The 25,693-nt window shown below is 47.3% G+C and overlaps 1 protein-coding gene across 1 annotated transcript in view; it reads left to right on the forward strand.

Moving 5' to 3' along the window:
• The window catches only part of LOC146869282 (N-fatty-acyl-amino acid synthase/hydrolase PM20D1-like), a 177,032-nt gene that overhangs the window by 47,363 nt on the left and 103,976 nt on the right, over positions 1 to 25,693 (forward strand). The window contains exon 7 of the mRNA XM_085646942.1: positions 17,777 to 17,896. Coding sequence (XP_085503068.1) covers positions 17,777 to 17,896 — 120 coding nt within the window. The remainder of the gene's footprint in view (positions 1 to 17,776; positions 17,897 to 25,693) is intronic.

The following is a 25,693-nucleotide window of genomic DNA, read 5'->3' on the forward strand; positions in this document are numbered from 1 at the left end:
TTGATTTTTGTCATTGCTACAATAACATGGGTTGTAGAGGGAGTAGCTCCTGCTCAACAACTACTGACTGCTACTACCCTGTCCCCATTGAGCACCGATATTTTACTCTTCCCTATCATGAAAAGAAGCACCGAATGTCATATCTCAATAACACTTTCATACAAATGTTGCATCACACCCATAATGCTACGAACATTACCAACTGTTGGGTGTGTGGAATGATGCCAGCTCATCAGAACAAGGGAGGAACGCCTTTCATTCCTTTGCCGTTTTCACACCATGGCTCCTGCAGAGCCTGGTTTGCACTATTGTGGGCTTCTCATATTGGTAATATTACCAACTTTGATGTAGGAAGACTTAACTCTCCGTTAAATAGAGTCTGTTACCCTGATGAGGAAGGAGGTCCACAAGCTAAAGGAACTGTATGGGAAATGGGAGGAGTATCGCCAGGGAAATTCCTCCACGCACTATGTTTTCCCTAACACTCGAACTGTCAAGGGTAATGGGCCTCCTATTATAGCTGTTACTAGAGCTCAAGCAGACCTTTGTGTGAGCAGTATTGGCAGTATCCCTGTGATAAAAAGTCACTGAACATTACTGGAATAAACAATAGTAGTTTTTTGTCATCACATAACACCCATTTCATTTGTGGAAGTAAAGGCTATTACCACCTACCTATTGGGTGGTCAGGTAGCTGTTTTGTGTCCTTTTTGCTACCACCTGTGTTTTTGGCACCTGCATCCTACCACAAAGACTATAAACTGTTTAATTAATTTCTAAGAGCCGATTTAAGAGGACAATAAATCACGACGAGGTGGATCAAACTGATACTGCATTGCAGCAGTATATTGACTTTAATTTATGACTATTCTTCTTTGTTGGTGCGGCCTTAAACTGCAGAAAAATAAGGCGCATAACAGGTGTTGGGGCTGTAACAAATCAGACAGCCATGGCACTTGGATACATCATGGAAGAACTACAAATTGCAAGAATTGTGGCACTCCAACACAGGATGGTTTTGTATGTGATCCTGGCAGACCGTGGTGGAGCATGCCACATTATTAGGAGCAGCTGCTGTGTCTACATCCCTGACCACGCCCCTTCAGTTTTTGTAGCAATTTCTAAGCTGCACAAGATAGCCACTGAAATCCATCAGGATTCCGGAACGTGGACTTTGACTGGATGGCTATGGACTATGTTTACTGTATGGGGCTGGAAACTATTGTCAGCTCTATGTATATTTGTTGCGATCCTTTTTATCTGTTGCCTATGTATCTAATGTGGCCCGATGCTCTGTTCCATTTGTGCTTCTGCCTGTACCTCATGTATACCAGCTAAACAAAATGTCAAGAATGTAAATACCAGACTAGTAACAGACCAAGAAATTAGTGAGTTAATGATGATTGATGTCCATGATATCTTTCATGTTTCTTCTAAATCCTAGAGATGTCTTCAGCTAATGCTAAAACGGCCGTCTGTGGAAATCGAAAATAATTGCTGTTGGCATGAGCTGAAGCCATCTTGTTTGCAGCATCCATTTTGTTAGCCTTGTGATTCTGCCGTCTTAACTGTTGCCTGCTTTTCTATTCTGCTTGAGTCACTAACCTTAGTTAACTCCTTCTGTACTGAGCCAGAGCAATGTATGAGCTCAAAGGCCTGTAGCTGCTAGAATGCACGTTTGAGAATGTAACTGTCTATTATATCCTACTGATGTAAGCAGTTCTGTTTCGCCTACCACTTTGCTGACTAAGTGATCTTCATCTGCCTATGTTTATCAGTATCTATTCCTGTGTAGTCCTGTACCTTCTATGTGTAACTACATGCTTACTCTGCAACAAACTGTGTATATAAGGCCCATGGCTTCTGTATTCCATGTACTACCTCCTACAGCGCCTGAGGGTGTTGTATTGATGTAGTCCCACTCATGAGTGATTAATAAACTTGGTATTTTGAATTCCAGCTTCAGTGCCATTCTCTTCTTTGTTAGTCTAAGGACCCGTGGACAAACTTAAGGGTGAACCCTGCACCGGTGTGCCCTTGAAAAGGCACATTTCCACACCGATGCCATTCCAGTTTGAACCCAGCCATATGCAAATCAGTCTTGACCCTGCGCCCAATTGGAACAGTCCAGCCCGAACTGCTACACCAGGTCCTCCCTAGACTGGAAACAAGCATCCTAGGACCGGTCTCGGGGTGTTACCCCTCATCAGCCCAGGATAGCTTGACTCCAGTGACATGGAGAGCACGGGACCCAAGTCTGGGCATACGTGTCCCAGTCGAGGTGCTAGGCAAAAAGAACGATTGCTGGACAGAATGCAGAACGATGTTATACTTTCACCCCAGTACAGAGATCTGGGCCTAAATCCATCCCTTTTTTTACTCCCCATGCCGTTGCAGTTTGAACCCAGCCATATGCAAATCCGTATTGATCCTGCGCCCAATTCGAACAGTTCAGCCCGAACTGCCAGGCCAGGTCATTCCTGAACTGGAAACATACATACTAGGGCCGGTTTCGGGTTTTCACCTCATATCAGCCAGGATAGCTTGACTCCAGTGGCATGGAGAACAGGGGACACACATCTGGGCATACCCATCCCACTCGGGATGACTAATGCAAAAAGAACAATTGATGGACAGAATGCAGAACAATGTCATACATTCACCCCAGTACAGAGATCTGGGCCTAAATCCATCGCTTTTGTACTCCCCATGCCATTCCATATTGAACACAGCCATATGGTGTTTTGATTTGTTCTGCATTCCGTCCATCAATTGTGTGTCTTTTGCTTTCATGCCCGAAGTGCGCCAGGTTTGCCCAGACATGGGTCCCGGATCACTCTGCCACTGGATTTAAGCTATCCTGGCCGATGAGGGATGAATCCCTGAAACCGGTCCTAGGATGCTTGTTTCCGGTCCAGGGATGACCTGCCTTGGCATTTCGGGCTGGACTGTTACCCATGAGGCACATGGTCAAGACTGATTGGCATTTGGCCAGGTCTAAACTGGGGTGGCATAGTGAGCAAAAGAATGATGGATTTATCCCAGATATCTTGACTGGGGGGTGAATGTTTTGATTTGTTCTGCATTCCGTCCATCAATTGTGTCTTTCACTGTGCAGTACAAGCAAGCACCAAATGAAGTTCTCCACGCTGAAAAATACATTTAGGAATCTAGCCGAAACCCCCACAGATTGGCCTAGACTGCCTCTCCGTCCTCCTACTAAACCGTGAAGGTTTATGATAGAACCTGCAGAGCTGAAGGGGCTAACCTCAGTTGAAACAGTCTTCTAAACACTGCAAAGCAAGGTTTCCCTCTCCATCCCAGAGTAGATCTCCTTATCCCCAGGTCAACCCTGAAGATATGTCCAGTCGCAAATATATGCACCAAGCAGAGCCTCACCAGGAGGCTTATGCCACCGAGGCCAGGCTTTAAAGTAATCCTTGATACTTCAAACCTTCCAACTTCTAGGCTTTTAGGTGCACCTTCCTGACCGTCTCCCAGAATAAAGGAGGCAACGGTCTACTCCTGCCTCACTTGTAACTACTGTAGCAAGTGAACACACAACGTACTATTCAAGCAAGACCCACAACTGTCCGCTGAACGTCCTCCCTCCTGAAACAGGACAACTGGTGCATAATCTGTAAGTGGCAGAGGGAACAGTGGGAATGACAGGAATACCTTAAGCAGAACCAAAGACCAGAGACATAACCTATCTGTCAAATGGTCTCTTCTGAGAACCATCAGTAAATATTAAACACGAGAACATCCTTTTGGGAGGCAAATTGGTCCAAAATTGGACAGCCAAACATACTGATCTGTTACCAAGCGCCTATAATGAATATGGGATGGTGGTAAGTGTCAATTTAAGCTGTCTATCACCATATTATCCATCCCTCTGAAGTGTACTGCCAACAATGAGAGCAGTCTTTCTCAGTCAAGAACCCCCGTCCAAATGGCACCCTCTGACAGCAAGTCCCCCTAATGTTTGGTGTAGGTATGGGTCTGAAACACCATTTCTCTGCTATGAGCAGGGGAGTTAAATGGAATGAGGATCCACGGGCCAGTTTCCCACTTCATCTAATTCAAGTACTGAACCCTGCCCCTATGCTACCAGAGTCTCAGAGCAGAGGGCCTTCTGCAGTAGGTCCCAGCCATAGCCCGCGGGTCTATTGTGCATATCACGGTGGGTGATGGCAAAATGGAATTTCACGGGGCAGCTGCAGTTAAACAAACCACCACTGCACGTGGTCGAGACACTTATTTAGAATTCGTAGGTCAAACTGCTTGCTAGTTTAGCACATGACTAATGATAGATATCAGGTGAAGTCTCACCCATGGGACAATAAACAGGCTTTTAAAGTATCTAGAGGCTGAGAAGAACAAGGCATGTATTAATACCCCTTAAGAATGCCAGTTTCTGAAAGAGTACAGAACGCTGATGCCCCTGAGTTAGCATGTCTCTCTGACATGGAGAAACGTCAGTTAAGTTACTACTTGGACGAGGAAAAGTATTAAGAGCTAATGTCACTCCATCCCTCTTTTGTGGCCGCACGAGTGCTGTTAGACCCTTGATTCATGTCCGAACTGTCCAGGTGAATCCACCTAGTGGCATCGCTGAATCAGAGAATACGTTTTACGATTAGTTAATGCAGCATGTTTACTTGCGCACACTTATGATTGTGCGCAAACAATTACTGTGTGTTTTCTGTATAACCTAGCCTCCACCATTTACACAACCCATTAGACTGGTTTTATTCAATGTATCCTGTTGGTTTGCGTTCGAGGATTGTTTTACTGTGGGTGATCGGGCTGTGCGGCCATTAACCAAAGGATGTGTTCGAGCCCTTGCCCTCCCCAATAATATGATTGCAATTGCAATGCTAGGGTTACTTAGAAAAGATGGGTTTCACAGCCATGTGATTTTTAGGTCTCGCCTGACCCAGCACATGCGCTGGTCTGGTGAGACTTATTGAGAGGGCTCCAAAAAGTGTTACCAGGCCAGCCTAGAGCTACAGTGCATGAGCGCGGGCGCGCGCGCCGCGCTTTACCCCGATTACTTTCACGGCCCCTTTAATGTTTGATCGACTTTCGCGGCCGCACGGCCGCTTGGCATAGCCAATAGGTCTCGCTTTTGGGACCTTATAAGTATTTAGTTATGCAAGTGTTGCATGGCTAAACACTTATAATGTCCCAAAGGCGAGACCTATTGGCTATGCCAATGCTTGTTGTATTGTGTCATGCATTTGTATCTTCTTTCTACCCAGAGCAATTGAACGTGCACTAGGTGAGTTTACCTTTGGATGTCGCCATGAGGCAGGGGGAGGTTATCGAGTGGGGGCAGAGGGCGGAGGGGGATCTTTTGACCTTTCGCCAGCCATGGTGTGCAATTGCAAATCTTATGTGGGGGACATGGCATTGGTGCCTTTTTAGGTCTCGCCTGACCCAGCGCATGTGCTGGTCTGGCGAGACTTATTGAGAGGGCTCCAAAAAGTGCTACCAGACCAGCCTAGAACTACAGTGCATGTGCGCGAGAGCAGGCGCCGCGCTTGTCCGCGATTACTTTCACTTTCATGGCCGCTTTGAAGTTTGATCGCGATCACTTTCGCGGCAGCACGTCCACTTGGCATAGCCAATAGGTCTCGCTTTTGGGACCTTATAAGTATTTAGTTATGCAACTGTTGCATGGCTAAACACTTATAAGGTCCCAAAGGCGAAACCTATTGGCTATGATGCCAATGCTTGTTTGTTAGGTGTTCAGGGTGAATTGATTTCTCTGCCATAGACTAGAAGTCTCTGCGTGTATGTAATGAGAAGATTTCGGTGCTCTAGGGCACTCAATCAATTATGTGCTGGACATACTGGTGGAAAGTATTTGGACAGTATATGATGCTACATTTGCAAGGCATGTTGTTTAGCTTGATGTGCAAGTGCCCCCACGCCCACGCCCCCAACCCACTGGTAGGCCTTCCCTAGTTCTGTCATGTCTTCCTGTATGGCTGTAGGGTGAAGAGAGCGGTGCTGGAGAGGTGAGAAGGATAATTGACAGAATGGAAGATAAAAAGGTTGAGGGGTGTAGGTGGGTTGATGTGTGATGGTTGCTAAATAGTGAGGAGAAATGCAAGACAGGAGCAAGCAAAGGAACAAATTGCTGTAGTTGATTGCATGTAGGTGTGGTATTCATTTGAATGTGAATGTCTGTTTTATGGTACGTGGAGGGCAAGTTGCATAATAACCAGTGAAGTGGTTATATTTTAATTAAATGTGTTAACATGAGACCAGTATTGGGGTACAAACGTGCCCTTGCTCAAAGCTTGGTTAACTGGTTCAACATCTGATCATGCTATGCATGTACTCATCCCACTTACCTGGAATAAATGTTTCCTTGTCATCATTCGTTACAAAATGTATTGAAGAATCCTAGGTTTGTGACCGGTTATAAGCAACACAATTTTTTTTACAACCAATAGTGTTGCTATTCCCACACACTTATGTTTTTAGTATGTTCAGTTTTGTTACTGTGCCAACTTGTGGCACTGTACACAAAGTTATTTTACATGGGGTTGTTGTACAATTCTTGCCAAGCGTGTGTGTTTGGTTTAAGGGACAAGAGTATTTGAGTCAGTTAAGGTAGCAAATGTACAGGGACCTTTTCCTTCCTGGCCTCAGGTCGCATGCATGTGTAGAAATGTTGCCACATGGTGTCGTTGTTAGGGAGTACTGCAGGCAGTGTGCATCGGTTTAACCTTGCGTAAGGGCATCTTCTGTAGGTACCTAAATGGCGAGGGCCTGTGGCAGTGCTGGCTGTGAGTATCTATGAGTGAGAATTTTTTTTATTTTTTGTCAAATTGATTAAATGCTGCTATAAGCTTCATCCAGATAATGCCTTAAAAGCAGGCTTGGGAAACTGGGTGCCTTCAAGGTTTCATAAAAGGGTCGACAAAGCTGGCTGCAAGACCACTCCTTGGACATCCTCTACAGGAATGATGAAATGGACATTTGGATCCCTAAGTGTTTGACAAGTCAGCACAAAGCTTCCGCTGTGCCACCTTGGTCTGCTGAGCCACCTTGGTCCCACACCATCTCTGCAGCATGGGGGGAACATGGGCTGTTGGCTTTTGTGGGACCTAGATCAACTAGGCTCTTAAGAGGCAGTTGGTGGCCATCATGTGACAAATTATCTGTTTAGGGCAGCCGAGTGGGTGAGTAGGGCATATGTGGGTCCTTCTTCAGACTCCATGGGTATGGCCAGGCATGGTGCATAGCACACAGTGATAGGTTTTGTATATATATGACAATCGGTGTTATGGGTTTGTTGAGTCGTTGGAGTGCCCTCATGGGGTTCAGGCAGGTCATCTTCCTCACACTTTCTCACAATGTCACCAGGCTCCCTGCTGCCATTTTCTCACCTATAGTGAGTTGGTAGAGACCCTGTAGGGAAGCCATTTTTGTAGGGTAGAGGTTCCCAGGTCCAATTAGCTAGGTGATACTTCAGTGTTGAACAGCTGAGGGCTTCTGAACTCTGATACGCGTGGGAAAGCCTGAATGTTACTACCTTAGTGCAAGAGCAAGATGGCATTGCTCGCTTATCACCGCGGCCATAGCACAGTGCTGCTGTCTTCATGTTGGTGTACGTGCTCCCCCTGCAGTCAGCTAGAATAGGCCTTCAGTTATCGGGGAGATTTCCTTTGATGTAATACATACCAGAACCTGCCTGAAAGTCAGTTGATATTTGACAGCAGCAGGTAGGGCCCATGACACACCAGGAAAAGGCACATGTGCTCTAATTGTTACGGAGTTTTGTTATGCAGTTCTAGTAAATCTAGGTGCCCTTATCAAGCTTGTACATGTTTTGCCAGTCCTTAACACAGTTGGGTGCTCTTGATGGCTAGATATGGGGAGACCCCAAGGACTCTGGGGCTATAGATGCTGTAGCGCTTTACACTTCGGCAAACACTATAAAAATCAACACAAAACAGTGGTAGTTTGTATTTATTTTTTAAACCTGATAATAGAATTCTTTGAAAACATGTCCCTCGGAATGGAGAGGGCTTACCCTCTTCAGTCTATTCTATCATGATGTATAGAGTGGATGGCTACCAAAATCAATCAATCAATCAGGAGTTTTTTATAGCGTGACTAACTACTCACCCGTGAGGGTGTCAAGGCGCTGGGGGGAGGGAGGGTGCAGGTTCCAGTCCATCAAGGAGGGGGTCTGTCGAAGAGCCAGGTCTTGAGGTTTCTCGCGAAGATGAGGAGCGAAGTTGTCTGTCTGAGGTGGAGTGGAAGGGTGTTGCAGGCTCTGGCCGCGAGGAAAGAGAAGGAGCGGCCTCCCGATCTGGTCTTTCTGGTGCGGGGGACCACAGCGTAGGAGAGCTGGGCTGAGCGTAGGGTCCTTTGGGATGCGTGGAATTTGAGTTTTTCTGTTTAGGTATGCTGGTCCGGTGTCGTTGAGTGCCTTGTGTGCGTGGGTGAGAATCTTGAAGGTGATTCTAGCCTCAATGGGGAGCCAGTGGAGTGTGCACAGATGCTGGGAGATGTGGCAGTGTCTTGGCAGGTTGAGAATTAGCCTTGCGGCGGCGTTCTGAGTGTTTGGTAGCTTGCGGGTGAGGTTTTTGTTTATTCCGGCATAGAGTGCGTTGCCGTAGTCGAGTCTGCTGGTGACGAGAGCGTGAGTGACGGTCTTTCTGTGCTCAAGGGGGATCCATTTGAAGGTCATACGTAGGAGGCAAAGGGTGTGGAAGCAGGAGGATGCGACAGAGTTGATCTGGTGGTCCATTTTGAGCTCGGCGTCCAGGATGATTACAAGGTTGTGTGCGTGGTCCGTGGTGGTGGGTGGGCTTTCGAGGGCAGTCGGCCACCAGGTGTCGTTCCAGGCTTCGGGGTTTGGGCCCACGATGAATACTTCTGTTTTGTCTGTGTTAAGTTGTAGGCAGCTACTTTTCATCCATTTGGCGAAGGCTTCCATGCCTTCTTGAAAGTTGTGTCTGGCAGTGTTGGGTTCGTTGGATAAGGAGAGGATGAGTTGGGTGTCATCTGCATATGACACAATGTTGAGTCCGTAGGTTCTGACAATGGGGGCGAGCGGAGCCATGTAGACGTTTAAGAGCGTGGGGCTGAGGGAGGACCCCTGGGGGACTCGGTAGGTGTAGGGTCTGAGTGGAAGTTAGGGGGGGTGGGGAGTCTGACATGCTGCGTTCTGCTGGAGAGGAAGGAGTGGATCCAGTCGAGGGCCTTGCGTATTAGTGTGCGGTGAGAGACTGTGTCGAACGCCGGTGAGAGGTCAAGGAGGATGAGGGCTACTGTTTCTCCTCTGTCTAGTAGGGAGCAGATGTCGTCTGTTGCGGCGAGGAGGGCGGTTTCTGCGCTGTGGTTTTTTCTGAAGCCGGATTGGGAGGAGTCGAGGATGTTGTGCTCTTCGGTGAAGGTGGCGAGTTGGCGGTTGATGGCTTTCTCAATGACTTTCGCTGGGAACGGGAGCAGGGAGAAGGGTTTGTAGTTCTTGAGGTCGGTGGGGTCCGCCGAGGGCTTCTTCAGGAGGGGGTGGATCTCGGCGTGTTTCCAGTTGTCGGGCAACGCGGCGTTCGTCAGGGAGCGGTTGATGGTGTGGCGGAGCATGGGTGCAATGGTGTCGGCTGCTGTGTTGAAGATGTGGTGGGGGGCAGGGGTCTGTGGGGGCCCCGGAGTAGATTGACTTTATCATCTTCAGTGTGTCTTCGGTGGTGAGGGCTGTCCAGTTGTCAATTGTTGGCTTCAGGGTGTCGAGGGTGGCTGGTGAGGGTTCAGTGTGTTGGTTGTCTTCGTGGAAGTTGTTGTAAATGTTCTTGATTTTGAGGTGGAAGAAGGTTCTGAGTTTATCGCAGAGGTCTTGTGAGGGAGGGATGTCAGTAGACTCGCTGGTGGGTTGGGTGAACTCCTTGATGATGCTGAAGAGTTGTTTGCTGTTGTGCGTGTGTGTGTGTGTGGAGATTCTGTCTTTAATTGCCTTTTTCCTCGTTTTTCCTATGAGTTGGTGGTGGGTGTTGGTGGCGGCTCTAAAGTCGTTGTGGGCCTCTGTGGATTTGGAGTTCCTCCAGACCTTTTCGAGGCGGCGCACGTGCGTCTTGACTCTCGAAGTTCTGTGGTAAACCATCTGGCTTTCTTGGAGTGAGTGTTGTTGTTTTTCTTGAGGAGGGCTATGGTGTTGGCGCTGTCAGAGATCCATCTGTGCAGAGTTCGGGCTGCAGCGTTGGGGTCGTCGTCTTCCCCGATGGTTATGGTGGAGTTGCTGAGTGAGGAGGTGAGCTGGTCGTCAGTGATTTTGGTCCAGTTTCTTTGTGGGATGTCTGTGGATGGTAGGTTTTCTGAAGGTGAAATGGACGCATCGATGGTTTGTCCACTGGAGTTCGTGGTGTGGCTGAAAGTGATGGAGTTTCTTGTTGTGAAGAAGGGGTCAAGGGTGTGGCCTGCTGAGTGCGTGGGTTCGGTCACGATCTGGTGGAGTCCAATGTTGTGGAGGTTGTCCAGGAGGGATGTGGTGTTGGGGTCCACTTGGTTGTCGAGGTGGAAGTTGAGGTCTCCCAGCAGGGTGTAGTTGGTGGATGCGATGGCATGCGGGGAAATGATGTCCGTGATGGAGTTGGCGAATGGTCCGCGGGGTCCAGGGGATCGGTAGATGAGGGTTCCTCAGAGGGTGGCAGTGGGGCTGGCCAGTATCTTGAAGTGAAGGTGTTCCATCAGGTCTGTGGGCTCGTCTGGGAGTGTGCTCAGGCAGAGGGTGGATTTGTGGACGATGGCGATCCCTCCTCCCGGGTGGGTGGGGCTGTCCTTCCTACCAAAAAGCTCTCCAGCTCTAGCATCCACATCATTACTGGCACCTATGCTCATCAGGGGATCCTCTCAAGACAAGGACTAAGCTACATAGAGCCATGCTATTAAATGCTTCCTAAACGGGAGTTCATTCTCCATCAGACGCAGGCCAATGGACATAGAATTCCAAAGCTTAGGAACGACATAAGAAAAAGAAAGCCCACCTCATCGCGTCCTGCATACTTGAGGCATTTTCATGAGTCGTGCATTGGTTGGCCTCAGTGCCCTGCTAGGTATGTAAGGCACCGTAAGGGTCCTTAGCAGAGGAGGGCCTTTCGCATGATGTCCTCTATGAGCCAGGCATAGAGCCCTGAATTTCACCCGCTGATCAATGGGAAGCCAGTGAAGAGAAACCAGGGTATTCTTAGCTGAGAGATGTCTTGGAACGTTAAGCAGAAGCCAAGCCGCTGCATTTTGGATGACTTGTAGCCAGTGTTCCCTGTAGGGTATGCGCTGCCCACCTTTCTCAAGTGCCCACACCCATTACGAAGCGTGCACTTCACTGCTTAAGTCACTGCCTGCATCACAAGAGTGAGAGACCATTCTGGAACGTTGGCTTTAAATCGCAAGCAGGGCAAAAATAAAACCAGTCACTCGCTTTCTTGGTAGCAGAGCAGGAAGAGAAGCGTCTTTGCGAGTTGCAACAGGACGCGGAGTTCGAGCAGGCGTCTCCCACATATGCCGCCTGCTCCCTTAATATTGGGGTGAAGCGGCAGTGGCTTGGAGGGACTGATGGGAGGATTTGAACTCTACTATGCTGATATCAGTTATCAGAAGATGCTCGTGCGGGTCGAGGCACATTCTGCCTTCCTCTCCTTGGGTTATAGAATGTAGATAAGGACCTGCCTCCTTCCTTCATGCCTAATGCGGCTGTCCCAGCAGTTCTAGCATTCAAGCACATTTCCAATTTAGGCTCTGCAGCCATAAAAAGCTCTGCAGCAGCCGTGTTAACTGTCTCCCTCCCCTTCGTCACTCATGTCTTTTCATTTCCCATGTTTAAAAGGCAACACGTTTTCTGAAATGCTCAATCTAACTGGTTACGGAGATAGCAAGGCTGTCTATATGTGCCCGACTGCATGGTGACGCTCGCATCACTGTGGCCTTCTATATAACACAGCATTTGTTTATCGCTCACACTCCTTACTAAGTAATGGCTCATAAAAGGAGCAATTTAGAGACAGATCTGCCTGCTGTGTGTTCGTGCCCCTTGGAGCTCTCTCCATTTCTCGCACAAAGACAGGCTTTTAATTGCGTGCACTGCAGCCAAACTCTACTGCGAGACATGTTAACTGTCTCCTTCCTCTTTAGGTTTTGCCTGAGCCAGCGCATGCGCTGCTCTGCGAGGCTTCTAGTAAGGACTTCCGGCTAACACCTCTTTTGCTCATGTTTTTTTTTTCGCCCACGCATTTGATTGGCCATTTGCATAAGGCTTTCACAAAAGAAAGCACCCAAATGGCCAAAGGCTCGAGGAATGTCCCGCCTTATCTCTAAATGTTCCCTTCCATGGCCTATGTGTCTCAGGAGCGAGCAGAGGCGCCAACTGTTTAAAATTATTTTCTTGTTTTCGTTTCGCAGCCGTGCGCGCAACGGACATCTGTTTTTTCTTGTCTGCATTCGCGCTTCTTTCATTTGATGCACAGATTACAGGCCGAGAACCTTGATTGATGTGGGCTCCACATGTGCCCTGATGCTTGGATAATTCTATGTGAAGCATACAAATGACTCCAGGACTGTCACATGCGCACAGCATCTGACTGCATTCTGCAAGTAACTCCTGCCTGGTCGTTTTTCATGAACGGAGAAGGAGCGCTTCGGAAGATAACTTGCGAGCAGAGAGGGGTTGCCATAGATAAACCTTTCTAAAAGCTTTGTCGCCTGCACACTGCCTTGCTAGGGAAGTACATAGTGCACCCCTGCTCTCCTGCCCAGACAGCGCTCCCAGCTGATGCCTGACCAACAACACTGGTTATTTAAAAACAGACATATTTTTAAATATATGCAAAACCCAGAACTATCTTACAGTCAGCAAATACTGGCGCATTAATTTATTAAAGTGTCACTGAAATTCGGAAAACATGTTTGCTCGCGGCACCCCAGTTCTAAATGGCTGTGACTTCAATTTGACAACGTGTAAATTAATGACGCCACCAAACACAAGGCGCCTGCACCCGGCGCTACACGTGTTTCTTTCAAAGTTTAGCTTTTTATTGCTAGAGTTGTACTCTACAAAAGCACCATGCGCTAACGGGGAACCCCTTTTAATAAGCGCTTCCTTCCCTTACCTTCCTCTGCAGCGTCCAGCGCAAAGAAGCCCCCTGGGCCTGAGGAAGCACTGCCACAGCCTCCGCAGCGCCTTGAAGTGTGGGGATCTCCTGCAGGTCGCACTCCGAGGCATGGCCGAGCTTAGAATCCATTTTCAAATCTGGTAACCGCTCGCGAGCAGCGCCTCTGAGTCACCGTCATGCCCCGGCGGAGGCTCGCCCTGGTACTTGGCACAGGGAGCCGCTTTCCACGGTTTGTTCCGCACTTTCTCGCCCACCTGCACGTAAACCACTTTCTACTGCCCACTGTTTATCCGCCTCTTTAGAAGAACCATCACAGACACAGGATATGCGCTTTTCGTGTTTGAGTTCATTCACGTTTTTTGGTTTCAGCATCAAGGGCTCGCGCTGGTCACCTGCGCTCTGTTGGAGATTTGTATGCGTGAGAAATATTAAAGCGCACCGTGTTTGCAGCCGAGATGACCTAGCAGGAATGAAAAGCATCAAAGGACGTGGCATTTCCACAAGGTTTTACAGGGTCACCTTCACACGGTTTGGATTTGCATTTACCACACGTGCCCGCTTCACCTGGTGACGTGATTCCACAGCTGTGCTTGTGGTTGGACGCTGACTAGGCCCACCCTTGAATATCCACCCCCTTCTTCACACAGCCAGCTTTAAACATCCCCGGCTACCCACTTACCCCCCCCCCCCCACCCCCCTTTAAACCTCCTCCACTCCTCATCCCCTCGCCCTTGTAGCTGGCAGCATGTCTAATTGAGTTAAACGCTCGCTGCTGAGACATGCAGTATTTCGAATGTCTGACATGCTAACAGATCCTTAGGAACTTTACAGATAGGTAAGCTGGGTACTATTACATTGTGTAATAATAAAAAATGTTGTTCACTATACACTGCAGTGAAGAAACATATGCTATTCGCAAGGCGCACAGGTCGGACAGGGGCTGGGCTAAGAAAGAACACATTGAGAACTATCAAATCGTCGCCATGCTGCTGTCTGAGCCGAAGTGATGGAATCAGTGTAAGCCTTCTTGCGCCACATGGTCCCTTTTTAGGTCTCGCCTGACCCAGCGCATGCGCTTGTCTGGCGAGACTTATTGAGAGGGCTCCAAAAAGTGCTACCAGGCCAGCCTAGAGCCACAGTGCATGTGCGCGGGCGCGCGCGCCGCGTTTTACCGCGATTACTTTCACTTTCGGCCCACGGCCGCTTTGATGTGTGATCGTGATCGCTTTCACTTTCGCGGCCGCACGGCCGCTTTGCATAGCCAATAGGTCTCGCTTTTAGGACCTTATAAGTATTTAGTTATGCAACTGTTGCATGGATAAACACTTATAAGGTCCCAAAGGCGAGACCTATTGGCTATGCCAATGCTTGTTTACCCTGAAATGTCGTCGTTCAGCGCTAATAATGACAGTGGAAGTTGTTCTGGGAGGACATTCTCGAATGTCAGGAGGACGCCGCCTTATGTAAACTAGAAAGAACAAGGGTCTCTGGGAGCCAAGTAAAGTACTGGGATCTCTTGGAAAGGTGAGGCCTGCAGGTTAAAACGAGGCAGGCCAATTCGCTTCTACTGAGTGCTTTGTCTCTGACCCTCGCATGTGGACGGTGCCATCTAGCTGGGGTTGTCTTACTGGGTCTCACCCGCCTTTGAGAACCTCTGAGAGTCTGATGGAGGCTATGGGTGTGAACCCCTGCTCTACGGGCTTGCAGGAGTAGGTGACATCTGGGCCTTTTAAAGAGTGCGCAGCTTCCGCTCAGACTGCCGGCCTTCAGCGCTCGTCCACATTCTTTCATCCTTTCTCTTTCATGGGATGTCTTTTCTTCTACCGGGGTCAAGTAAATAAACAAATACAATGACAAGGTGCATGGCTACTGCTTATATCTCCGAGTCCCATTCTTACCCTTGTGGCATCCATTGACTCATTTGACAGTATCTCTTTCTGGCACATGTCGCTTTATGGGTTACTGGGTCTTATCCGATTATCCCTCTCCCCCTCTTTGGTTTATGGGCACACAGCATACCATCGCCCCTGTGGTTAAGCTTGTTAGTCCTTATTATAACTATAATTTGAAGGTCTCTTTCACATACTGCTTCCCATAACATGATAACCGTACCATGGAGGTCATCACAGAGAAATAAAAACACTTCCCACATAGGCACAAACGAAAAACTGCACTGCCCAACCACACACCCTACACGTTGGAGGTTGCTATTTGTGTGGGTTAGTGCTTTAGAGCCCCCCTTAAATGTAGTAGGAGCTAAACAATGCTGCAACGCAATAGTTATCATTCTTGGCCCTGGCTCCTTTGCCTGCAGTATCTGTAAGACTTCCAGTATCCAGTTCTTTGTAGCTCGGCTTGTAATGTTTAAGTCGGTTATATAGAGTCATATGTGATACGCTGTATACTGGGGTTATAACCATACAGTCCTTTATTAGATTTTATTTGTGGTTGTATTGATTGATAACTTTTTTTTTCTAACTTTATTTACCATTTTCATGTTGATACAGAACAAGCATTAATTGGTTACTCACAGCAGCCATACAAAACAAGCATTGGCATAACCAATAGGTGTCTCCTTTGGGACCTTATAAGTGTTCAGTTATCCAGCACAATATCCTTGGTGCAACAACATCAACCGTTGCAATGCAAAACACTTATAAGGTCCCAAAGGCGAGACCTATTGGCTATGCCAATGCTTTTTTTTGTAACTGTGTTTTTGTCTTCCTTTTTCGGATAAATATGTTCAACCTGACTGGGATGAGATGTGGCCTAACGGCAGGTCACTTTGGACCTGAGGGACAAGGCTCAAGTTCCAGTCTTGGTTCAACAGTGTATGATTCTGGGAAATCACTTAATGTTCATGTACATAACAAAGTGTGATGTCATCGGGCACTATATAAGATTGCAAAAGTTATTCAGATCACAATGACTAAGATTTGTCCCTGCACAGTGATCCCCATATTATTGTAGCCTTCTACATTATGTAGCTTTTTTTTGTTTTATAACGGAGTCCTAATTGGATCACAGCTGAGAGAACTGAGCAATTATTTCAGGTTACACAGATACACGATTTGGCAGCAGCGCTGGCTCTCACATAACATCCATGAAGAATATTTTTAAGGCACCACCACTGCTTTCTATAAAGATTAATGCCCTACCCTATACTGTCTTGGTAGGGTGAATACTCCTTTTTTTCTCTGGTGGTAAACAAAATTGTGCAGGTAGCAAAGAGCACTGATTATGGTAGCTGCACTCGCAACACAATTGGAGGGAATATGGTTTGTAACCTTCTGGTCACATATCGTGGAGCCTCTAGGTATAGGGAGTTCCCGTAGTCAAAGTGTGAAAGTACTAAAGCCCGTACAGCAATCCTTCTATAGAGAAAGGAGAGCAGATCTATAATTCTGCTGAGTCTTCTAAGAAGACCATAGCAGCTGTCAAGCAAGTTGCCTTGCTTGTTTTTCCATTGTGAGAGATTTGTCTAGCCACATCCTCAAGCTTTTTATGGGGGTTTTTGGGCTGGTGCTGTACCTAGAAAGTCAGGCCATCCTAGCACTGTCTGGAAATTTCGGGTTGTTGCCCGGCAGCATGAACTCGTCTTGTTCCCATTGAGCTTGAGATCGCGGCCAGCCACCCGTTTAGTTACTTTTTCTAAACAATGGCTAAATTGTTGAGATTGTGGACCCTGCCCAGGTGAGAGCGTGAAAAACAGCTGTGTGTCGTCTGCGTAGGAAACAACTTAAAGATCAATCTTTCCCATTGTATGCATGTAAAGATCGAAAGGCATGGGACCCTATTCTGCTTTAATAAGATCAGACACCCAAGGGTTAGGGACAGTGCTACAGAAAGGCTATTGCTGGAACTGCCGTATGACTCCACCGAAAATAACCTCAAGATGGTGCCACATGCCACAAATGTTTAGTTCTTTTTGTTGCTACAAAAAAATAATGGTTCTGGTTAAAAGGAGGAGTTCTGGGGGAGAGATGTGAGCAGCATCTTCCCGATTATGTATCTGAAAGAGCCAATTAAACTACTTTGCATCATCAGAATGGAAGGAAAGTGTTAGAGCCCCCGGTACACACAGGCACAGTTGGGTACCCGCTGCCCCTCGAGTGTAAGTTACAATTTTGAGAATTATCTTGGGCACACACTCCCTTGTTGTCCTGAACTGCTAACGCAGCTACAAAATCGTGACCAATCAATTTACAGAAAAGCATTCATGCTCTGCTAAAGACTTTTCTATGTCATGTGTGCGCCTAAGGAGGTTGGGGTTGTGCGGCTGGAGCTTCCACTTGATTCCTATAAAGAGAGTAGAAACTGTGCACCTTTGTCTGAGCGTTTCTTTCAAGCAAGAGTAAGTCATTTGTTGTAAAGTCAGCAAAGACACCCAGACTTTGTTTGTGATGAGTTTATTGATCATTATGGATGAAAGGATGTTGTCAATGTTGTTGGTGACAGTGTGAGTCCCTCCCCCGTGTGCCGCATACAGTTATTTTGACGTTTCTCGTGTGGTAGAATGTGCGTGTTCCCAAGTCATTGAAAGTTATTGTCTGTGGACATTAAGGTCTTTGATTGAGGCAGCCGTTTGTCGTGTCTGTTGCTGCAATGACCCCCCCGTAACCCAGGTTTTGCTCTGCCTGCCCCAGGATCGGCGCGACGGAGAAAGGCTCCATAACAATGGCCCTGAGTGCGGAGACGCAGCCGGGCCACTCGTCCATGCCGCCCCGTGAGTCCAGCATCGGCATCCTTGCGGCAGCGGTGTCCAGGTGATGGGTCCTTCTGCTCTAACCGCAGGTGTTCCACCGAGGACATTTCTAACCCATTCACTTATTCTGTCTGTATATTCCTCATTCCGCACCCTTCCTGTGGTAAAGAAACACTTCCGAAACTGGACTTCGGCCTTCCTTCCGTCTCTATGAAGTCCCAGCCTCTTGTTTGGTGTGCTTTCTCCTTTCGACTTCCATTCTTCTCTCCAGTATAAACTATAGACTTGTTTAGGTTCTTGGCCCTCTCTTTATGTGGCCCATGCTTGAAACCATCTGCACCACATTCTGTTAAACCTACATTTTCCTTTTCCTGTTCTTCCACTTCTCTGTAACTCCTGTCGCATGAATAGAGTAAACCGTAAGGAACATTCAGGCCCTTTTGGAGAAGGACCCAACTTCCTAGTACGTTAGGTTCTTCAAGTGCATGTACGAGATGGACAGCCTCCTCTTTCTGTGCACTGCTGTCCTCCCACTGGGGTCATCATTTGGAATTGTCCCTATGGGGCCATTTCTCCAGGTCAAGGAGTAGCCACTGATAACTAAGCTGTGTCCGTAGGGGGCGCTGTTGTGCACTGCTGGGTTCCCCTGGCCTTTGCTTCTGTTACTCTCCGCACACTTTACTCTCTGACGGTAGCATGCTCACACCTTTGGGACTTGTGACTTAGATCTGAACCCTGGATATAGCTTGATACAGCAGTCCCACTCAAAAGACAATGGTCAGTGGGAGATAACTCGTACAAGATAGAACAGAAATGTCAGGAGGTTAAAATGAACACAAATAGAAGGTTCTAGCAACTTCTGGTGCCAAGGCAGGACTCCAAACAGCTTTATGGACTCGGCCTTGAGACTGGAGGGGTTTACTATGTCAAAGGGGTCGTACACGCTTGTCTTTACCAAGGAAAAGGGCAGTTAATGAATCCTAGATCAGAAAGGACTCTGGCAGCAACGGTATCTGTGTCTGTCTGCTGATATTTCCCTTAACTTGCTGCCAAAAGAATCCTAGCAAGAGCTCAGCGCGTGCCTCCCTCCATGGTGTTCTCAGACACCAAAACGAAAAATGGGCCCTATCCAAAAGGGGCTGTACTGGTGAAGCGTGATGGAAAGTGACTCCGCGTGGAATTTTCCAGTAATTGAGTATTATTTACCTCGGGTCTGTGGATACAGATTTTTCCACAGGTGTCTGCTGGGTTTCATTTGGGCGCGGTCAGTCAGTGCGCAGAGAATTACTGGTGGTGCACAGTCCGTGCTCACGGTGTTACTGAAGTTGGGTTGGCATCAGTGGGTGGCAGCTAACATCAGAGGCTGTTCATAGTCCAGTATTTTGAGTATCGGGGGTCCCAGGGGCAGTCATTGGGCGGGATGGTAACCTCCTTAGTTTAGGGCTAATGTGACATCGAAATCCAACTGGTCCAAATGGCTCCAAGTTTTAGAGCCCAAATCCACATATAGGACTGCACTCACGGTGGGTGGGTGCTGGGGTAAACTCCGCTTTCTTCTCGAGCATGGGGTGAATGCTTCAAGAAGTCAACGGATGTTCACTCCACACCAGGGGATGCATGACAGCCTCGCATCCAGAACACTTTGTCAAAGGCCCACTGCAGCCTGTCACTTAGTGGTGCCGTGCAAGTTTGCTCGCCTGTGTCTCCATCAGAGTTAGTGCACTTGTGGGTCATTGGTCTTCGGTGCTCCAGGTCCTCATCTCTTCTGGGCTGCCTTTCCTCGCGTGTCCGTCCTTCACACAATTGCAGTTTGTTTGGACCTGACTCCAGCTCTGTCAGTGGCAGCTCAATTCCTCATGACCTAGCCATCTCGATCTGATACAGGAGTGTACTGATCACTTTGTATCCTCCTCCCACCCCACATTTGCCAAAGTATTGTGAGAAATAGCTCTTCACAAGGAGAAGCTATAATGTAGATTTTCCTAGTAATTTATGACGGAAAGTCTTAATTTTAATAAAGATACGGGGGCGAGTATTATGCTTTTCTTATCTTGCATTTTATTCAATAGCAGCCAAGATAAAATGAAAACTACAGTTCCCAGAAGGCCAAGAGAGCAAAAGGCCAATGGGGAAACGTGGAATCCAGGAACTCAACCAGAAATGGGCAGAACTGAGTATAATGCTTGTCCCGACTGCGAACAGCCCTCTTTTCTTTGGCGAGCAGACTAGATATTATCCATAAACAAAGGAAAAATTTAGAGAATCACACCAAAGCCTAGAGTCCAAATAGAAAACTCTAGACAAAAGTCCAAGAACGTCATCCTCGGAATTGGAACTGGGATCGAAGAACCAGGAATGCAGACTGAAGCTGGACGGTGCAGATCAGAAACCTTGAGCGGACTGTGTCCCCGGTCAGGAAGCTGCTGGTGGAAGAGCAGCAGCCGCTAAGGGAGGGAAAAAATAACACATAAAAATTAAGACTTTCCGTCATAAATTACTAGGAAAATCTACATTTTATGACCAGACCGGAGGCTCCTATTATGCTTGTTCAAAGCATATCGACGACTAAAGAAGCCACAGTAATAACAGGTTTACAGTAAGGCATACAAAACACTTTGTCATTGGACCAATCAGCCGATCACAGAATGTCCTCCAATCTGGAGCCTGCCCAAAAGGCTTTGGAGGCCATGGCTCCCCTGGCAGAGTGGGCACCGAAGATAGAAACATCAATACCAGCAAGGGACATAACCCAACAGGCAAGGGTGGCAGAAGAAACAGGCTTGTGAGGTTTGCAAAATGAAATGAGAAGATGGGAATGCGAGGACGTTCATACACCTTGAGGCATAGACCTACACACAATTTAGGTTGAGAAGGAAAATAAGGGTAAAAAACAGAATTCAAGTTAGTTTTTGTACATTTGTTGATGTGAAACATCACCCCAGAAGGGGTAAATTGCCGAGAGGAAACATCCATATCCTTAACATCAGAAACACGTTTGATAGAAACCAAGCACAATAGCATAGTAAGTTTGGCAGAAAGCGTCTTCAGAGAAAGAGCAGTATTATCTGGCCAATCGGAAAAAAGTTTGAGAACTAGATTCACATTCCATAACTTAGAGTACCTTGGTGACGGAGGCTTGGAAAACTTTACTCCCCGAAGGAGCCGACAAACCAGAGGATGTTTACCCACTGGCTTGCCGCCCACCGTATTGTGATTGAGGGAGATTGCTGATCTGTAAAGGTTAACCGTTCTGTAAGACTTACCTGAACTGGCTTCAGACGCCAGAAAATTGTCAACGTAAGTTAAATTTGCTGAAAAGGGATCAACATGTTTTCCCACACACCAGCTTGTCCATAAAGACCAAGCTGATTTGTAAGCTTTTGTTGTGCCTGGAGCCCAGGCTCTGCTAATAAAGAGAGAAGCTTCCTGTGAAATGCAGTGGTCAAGGAGGTTAGGCCCGGGATCTTCCACGCGGACAGGGTCAGATTGTTGTCCAAAATGAGACTGTGAGGACGACCCAAAGGATCCATCACAAGATTGTTGTAAGAAGGAAGAAGAACAGGAAAGTCCACTGCCATCTCCAGCAGAGACGGGAACCAAATATGAGATTGCCAGAAGGGAACAACTATCACCAGAGAGGCTTGTTGGCGTCTGGACTGTTTATCATGATGAAAGGGGGAAAGGCGTAGTTGAGATGAAGAGACCAATCCTGGAGGAAAGCGTCTGTGGCAAGAGCCAGCGGATCTGGGCGCCAACTGAAGGAGAGGAAGCTGGGAATTGAGACGAGAGGCAAAGAGATCGATTTGCAAAGGGCCCCATTTTTGGGACAGAGATTGAAAGACGGATGAAAGAAGCTTCCAATCACTGGAGTCCCGTAGGTAATGTGAGTGCCAATCTGCGATGGAATTGAGATTGCCTGGAAGATATTCCACTCTGACTGAAATCTTGTTGAGAAGGCAAAATTCCCAAAGACTCTTTGCCAACTCCGCAAGAGGCTTGGATTTTGTGACCATGTACTGCCAGTCGAGATTGAACCACATCGGGCGCCCCAACGGGACAGACTTGCATCTGATTCTAATACAAGATCTGGGGCTGAGGCAAAGATTGTCCTGCCGTTCCACGCATCTAAATGGTCTATCCACCATTGGAGCTTTAAACGAGAATCCGTGTCTAAGGAAATCAGATCTGAATAAGCTAGGCCTTGACGCAGGTGACGAGTTTTTAGGCGCTGGAGCGCTCGATAGTGCAGAGGTCCTGGAAAGATTGCTTGAATGGAGGCAGACAAAAGACCTACAATTCTGGCCAGAGAGCTGAGAGAAATCGAGGAGCTCCGAAGCACTTGGGAAATTTCTGATTTTATGGCTGACACCTTTGTTTGAGGCAGATGAAACGAAGCTGTTGAAGAATCTACCAGAAAACCGGGGAACTCTTATCTGTTGGGAAGGAATGAGCATGGATTTTTCGGGATTGAGAAGAAAGCCCAGCTCTGAAAGAAGGGAACGAGTGATGTCCAAATGAGACAAAAGGGTCTGTTTGTCCAAATTCATAATTAAAATGTCGTCGAGGTAAATAAGTAACCTGACCCCAAGAGACCTGCGATAAGTCACCACTGGTTTCATGATCTTTGTAAAGCACCATGGTGCTGACAATAGCCCGAAGGGGAGAGAGAAAAAGAGGTAAGTCACTCCTAGCCCCTGAAACTGTAGAACTTTCCTGTGGGAAGGATGGATAAGACTACTAAGGTACGCGTTCTGCAAGTCTTTTCTGACCATCCAATCGTGTAAGTGGAGAGAGTCCCTGAGATGATGATGATCTCCATTTTGAAGTGACGATAAACTACAAATTGGTTGATCCACTTGAGATATATGACAGGACGCATTTTCTTGTTCTTTTTTCGTACTAGAAAGATAGAACTGAGAAACCCCGGACGGTCTAGAGGAGCGGCTTGAATAGCGTGTTTCAGCAGAAGGGACTGCACCTCGAGAGAAACGAGATTGGCCATGTCGGTGGAAAAAACGAGAGGAGGAGGGAAAACTGTTTGGAAAGGTGGAGCGTAGAAATCTATAAAATAACCTTGGATAGAGCTTAGAACCCACGGATCTGCAGTTAGAGTTAGTCATTTTGAAAGAACAAGACTTAAACGACCCCCTACGGGGGGAGGCTCTGAGAGACTCACCTTGTTGGTTATTGTTGCGGAAGTTTTTTTGTCCATGATCCCTGAAACCGCGACCTCGTTGCGGGTAGAACTGGGGTTTAAACTCCTGGTAGTTGAAATTTGAGTTGAAAGATCCTCTGGATCCTTGATTGTGGTATGGACGGCCGGTAAAGCGACCCCTGCCTCTACCGGCCCGTCCAAAAACCCGCTGGGTAAAAACTGTCTTTAAGGATTGTTGAGCCTTATCGATGGAGGCAAAGGTAGAGACAAATTTACTTAGATCCTTTACTAACGAGTCACCAAACAAAAGACCGTCGGTCTTAATACCCGAATCAAGGGTAGCCAAGTTAGCCAACTTGGGATCCAACTTGATAAGAAGGCCTTTGGGGCGCTCACGTATGATTGACGAATTGGCATTATCCAGGAGGCAAAAGGCTCTTTGGACCCATAAAGAAACATCCTCGGGGTCCAAATCTGATCCGTCCAAACGAGCAGACTCTGCCATGTCAAAAATACGAGCCAAAGGCCCTACAATTTCCAATAATTTGTCCTGACAGGTAGGCCAGGCCCTATCCACCCCTTTATGGGTATCTTTTCCAAACTTTGAGAAGAAAGTTGACAAGGGTTGATCAATAGTCGGAGTAGAGGAGATATTGGAAGGAAGGGAAGGTTTGGGACATTCCCACTTGAGCTGGGATCTGGTGGATTTGTCCAAAGGCAGACAAAGCCTAGCTGAAATATAGTCACCTACATGAGATGCAGGGAACCCTTCCTTAGAGTTAGGGTGACGACTAGTAGAAGGGTCAAACATGGGAGCACCCTCCGAATCCAAAAATAGGTTGAAAAGAAAAAGAATCAGTTCTTGACTTCTTAGCAGGTTCAGAACCAGGCAGCAAGGTTGATATTCCAACAACGCAGATAGGAACATATCTCCCCTACTATGAAAGAGCCAGATTGGCTTCCCATCCTGAAAAGATGCGCGTTTAAAGTTGGTTGCCTCATTTTTAAAACCTTGTAAGAAACTAACCCAAAATTTGTATCCAGACTTGTTCAGAAATATTTACCTGCACGGAGCTTACGCTCTGCTCATAAGAACCTCCTAGTCATTTCTTCCTACAAATGGAAACGAATAGGTGGCTGCAGGTTTGCAGTACTGGCCCCCAGTTTCTGGAACACTCTCCCTTTAGATATAGGAACTTGCACTGAATCTGTTAGATTCCGTAGATTACTCAAGACCTGGCTATTTACCCAAGCTTATAAATAGACTCTATTTACGACTAACACATGTGGCTCCAGAAAAGCTTCTTAAGTCCAGCGCCAAGAAACCACTTGGTATACGAGCGCTTTATAAGAAATTTTAACATAACATAGCAGGAGGGGAAGAAGGACCATTGGCATCTAAAAGGTCAAACACATCATCAGCGTCTCCAAGATAGTCATCCGTGTCCAAAATTTGAGAAATAACCAATTTTTTAGGTACCTCGGCATTTTTTAATTTGGATTTACATTTACCAGCATTCTTAACATTAAACCCCTCCTTAGCAGGAGGCCTGGGAGGCACTACGTCCTCAACCTCGCGTGAGGAAACCTCACTGTGCACTCGTGACTTCATAGTCGCAGACACCTTGGAATTATTGCTGGAAGGTGCAAGCTTCCTCTTTCTGCAATCCCCCGCAGAATGGGCCAAAGCTTTGGACATTAGAGGTAACATAGAGTTTTCCATATCCTTAGAAAATCTCTTCATAGAGGTTTGAACAGCATTTTCCACAGAGGAATTAATAAACGTATTGAAATCATTCTTAAATGACTCCCCTTCTTCATTATGAAAATCAGACCCAGGAGAGCTGTCAACCTCCATAGCAAAAACAAAGGGAGAAGAGTGGGGAACAAAGGGTTAACCAGCAGGCTGAGAGAGAGAGCCTAATACCACCCCTTAGCGTTTGGAGGAACACAGAGGCCGGGTTAGCAGGGAAAACCTTTCCCAGGGGTCCGGACTCTACCAACGTGTGGACGGAGAAGCTCAGGACAAGAGACACAGCAGGCGAGGAGGCTCAACTTGAAGCCAAAAACCGTTAGGAAATAAACGGTAGGAGAAATGGCTGTGACGCAACGCGCTAATGAGCGCGCGAGCAGCGGGAAACAGCGCAGCACCCGGCGGCGGGTTATCAAAAGGGATTAACTCCTATAAGCCAGCAATCAACGTTAAACAATACCAAGCAGATAAATAACAATGCGCAATAGAAATACGTCAAAATTGAGAGAGTATATACTTATCTTGATTGCGAGCAGCAAGAAAAGAGGGCTGTTTGCAGTCAGGACAAGCATTATACTCAGTTCTGCCCATTCATTGGTTGATGTCTAGGAATCCACGTTTCTCCATTGCCCTTTTGCTCTCTTGGCCTTCTGGGAACTGTAGTTTTCGTTTTTTCTTGGCTACTATTTAATAAAATGCAACATAAGAAAAGCATAATAGGAGCCTCCAGTCTTGTTAAAAAAAGTATCTCTCCATTTGCCTAAACGCAGACACTGTTTAGCTGAGATGCATTTCCCTCAGTGGCCACACGAGGGCACTATGGGTCTAAGATGAAGAAGACCACTCCAGTTTCCCAACTTAGGCACCTTTAACCCCTTGCATGCCCGCCCCTTTCCCCGCCCAGTGCCGCGCCTTCCATTAGCGGGCGGAGTTCATGACGAGCTGGACTC

The sequence above is a fragment of the Triturus cristatus genome, chromosome 1_1 (assembly GCF_964204655.1).
Source record: "Triturus cristatus chromosome 1_1, aTriCri1.1, whole genome shotgun sequence".
NCBI lineage: Eukaryota > Metazoa > Chordata > Amphibia > Caudata > Salamandridae > Triturus > Triturus cristatus.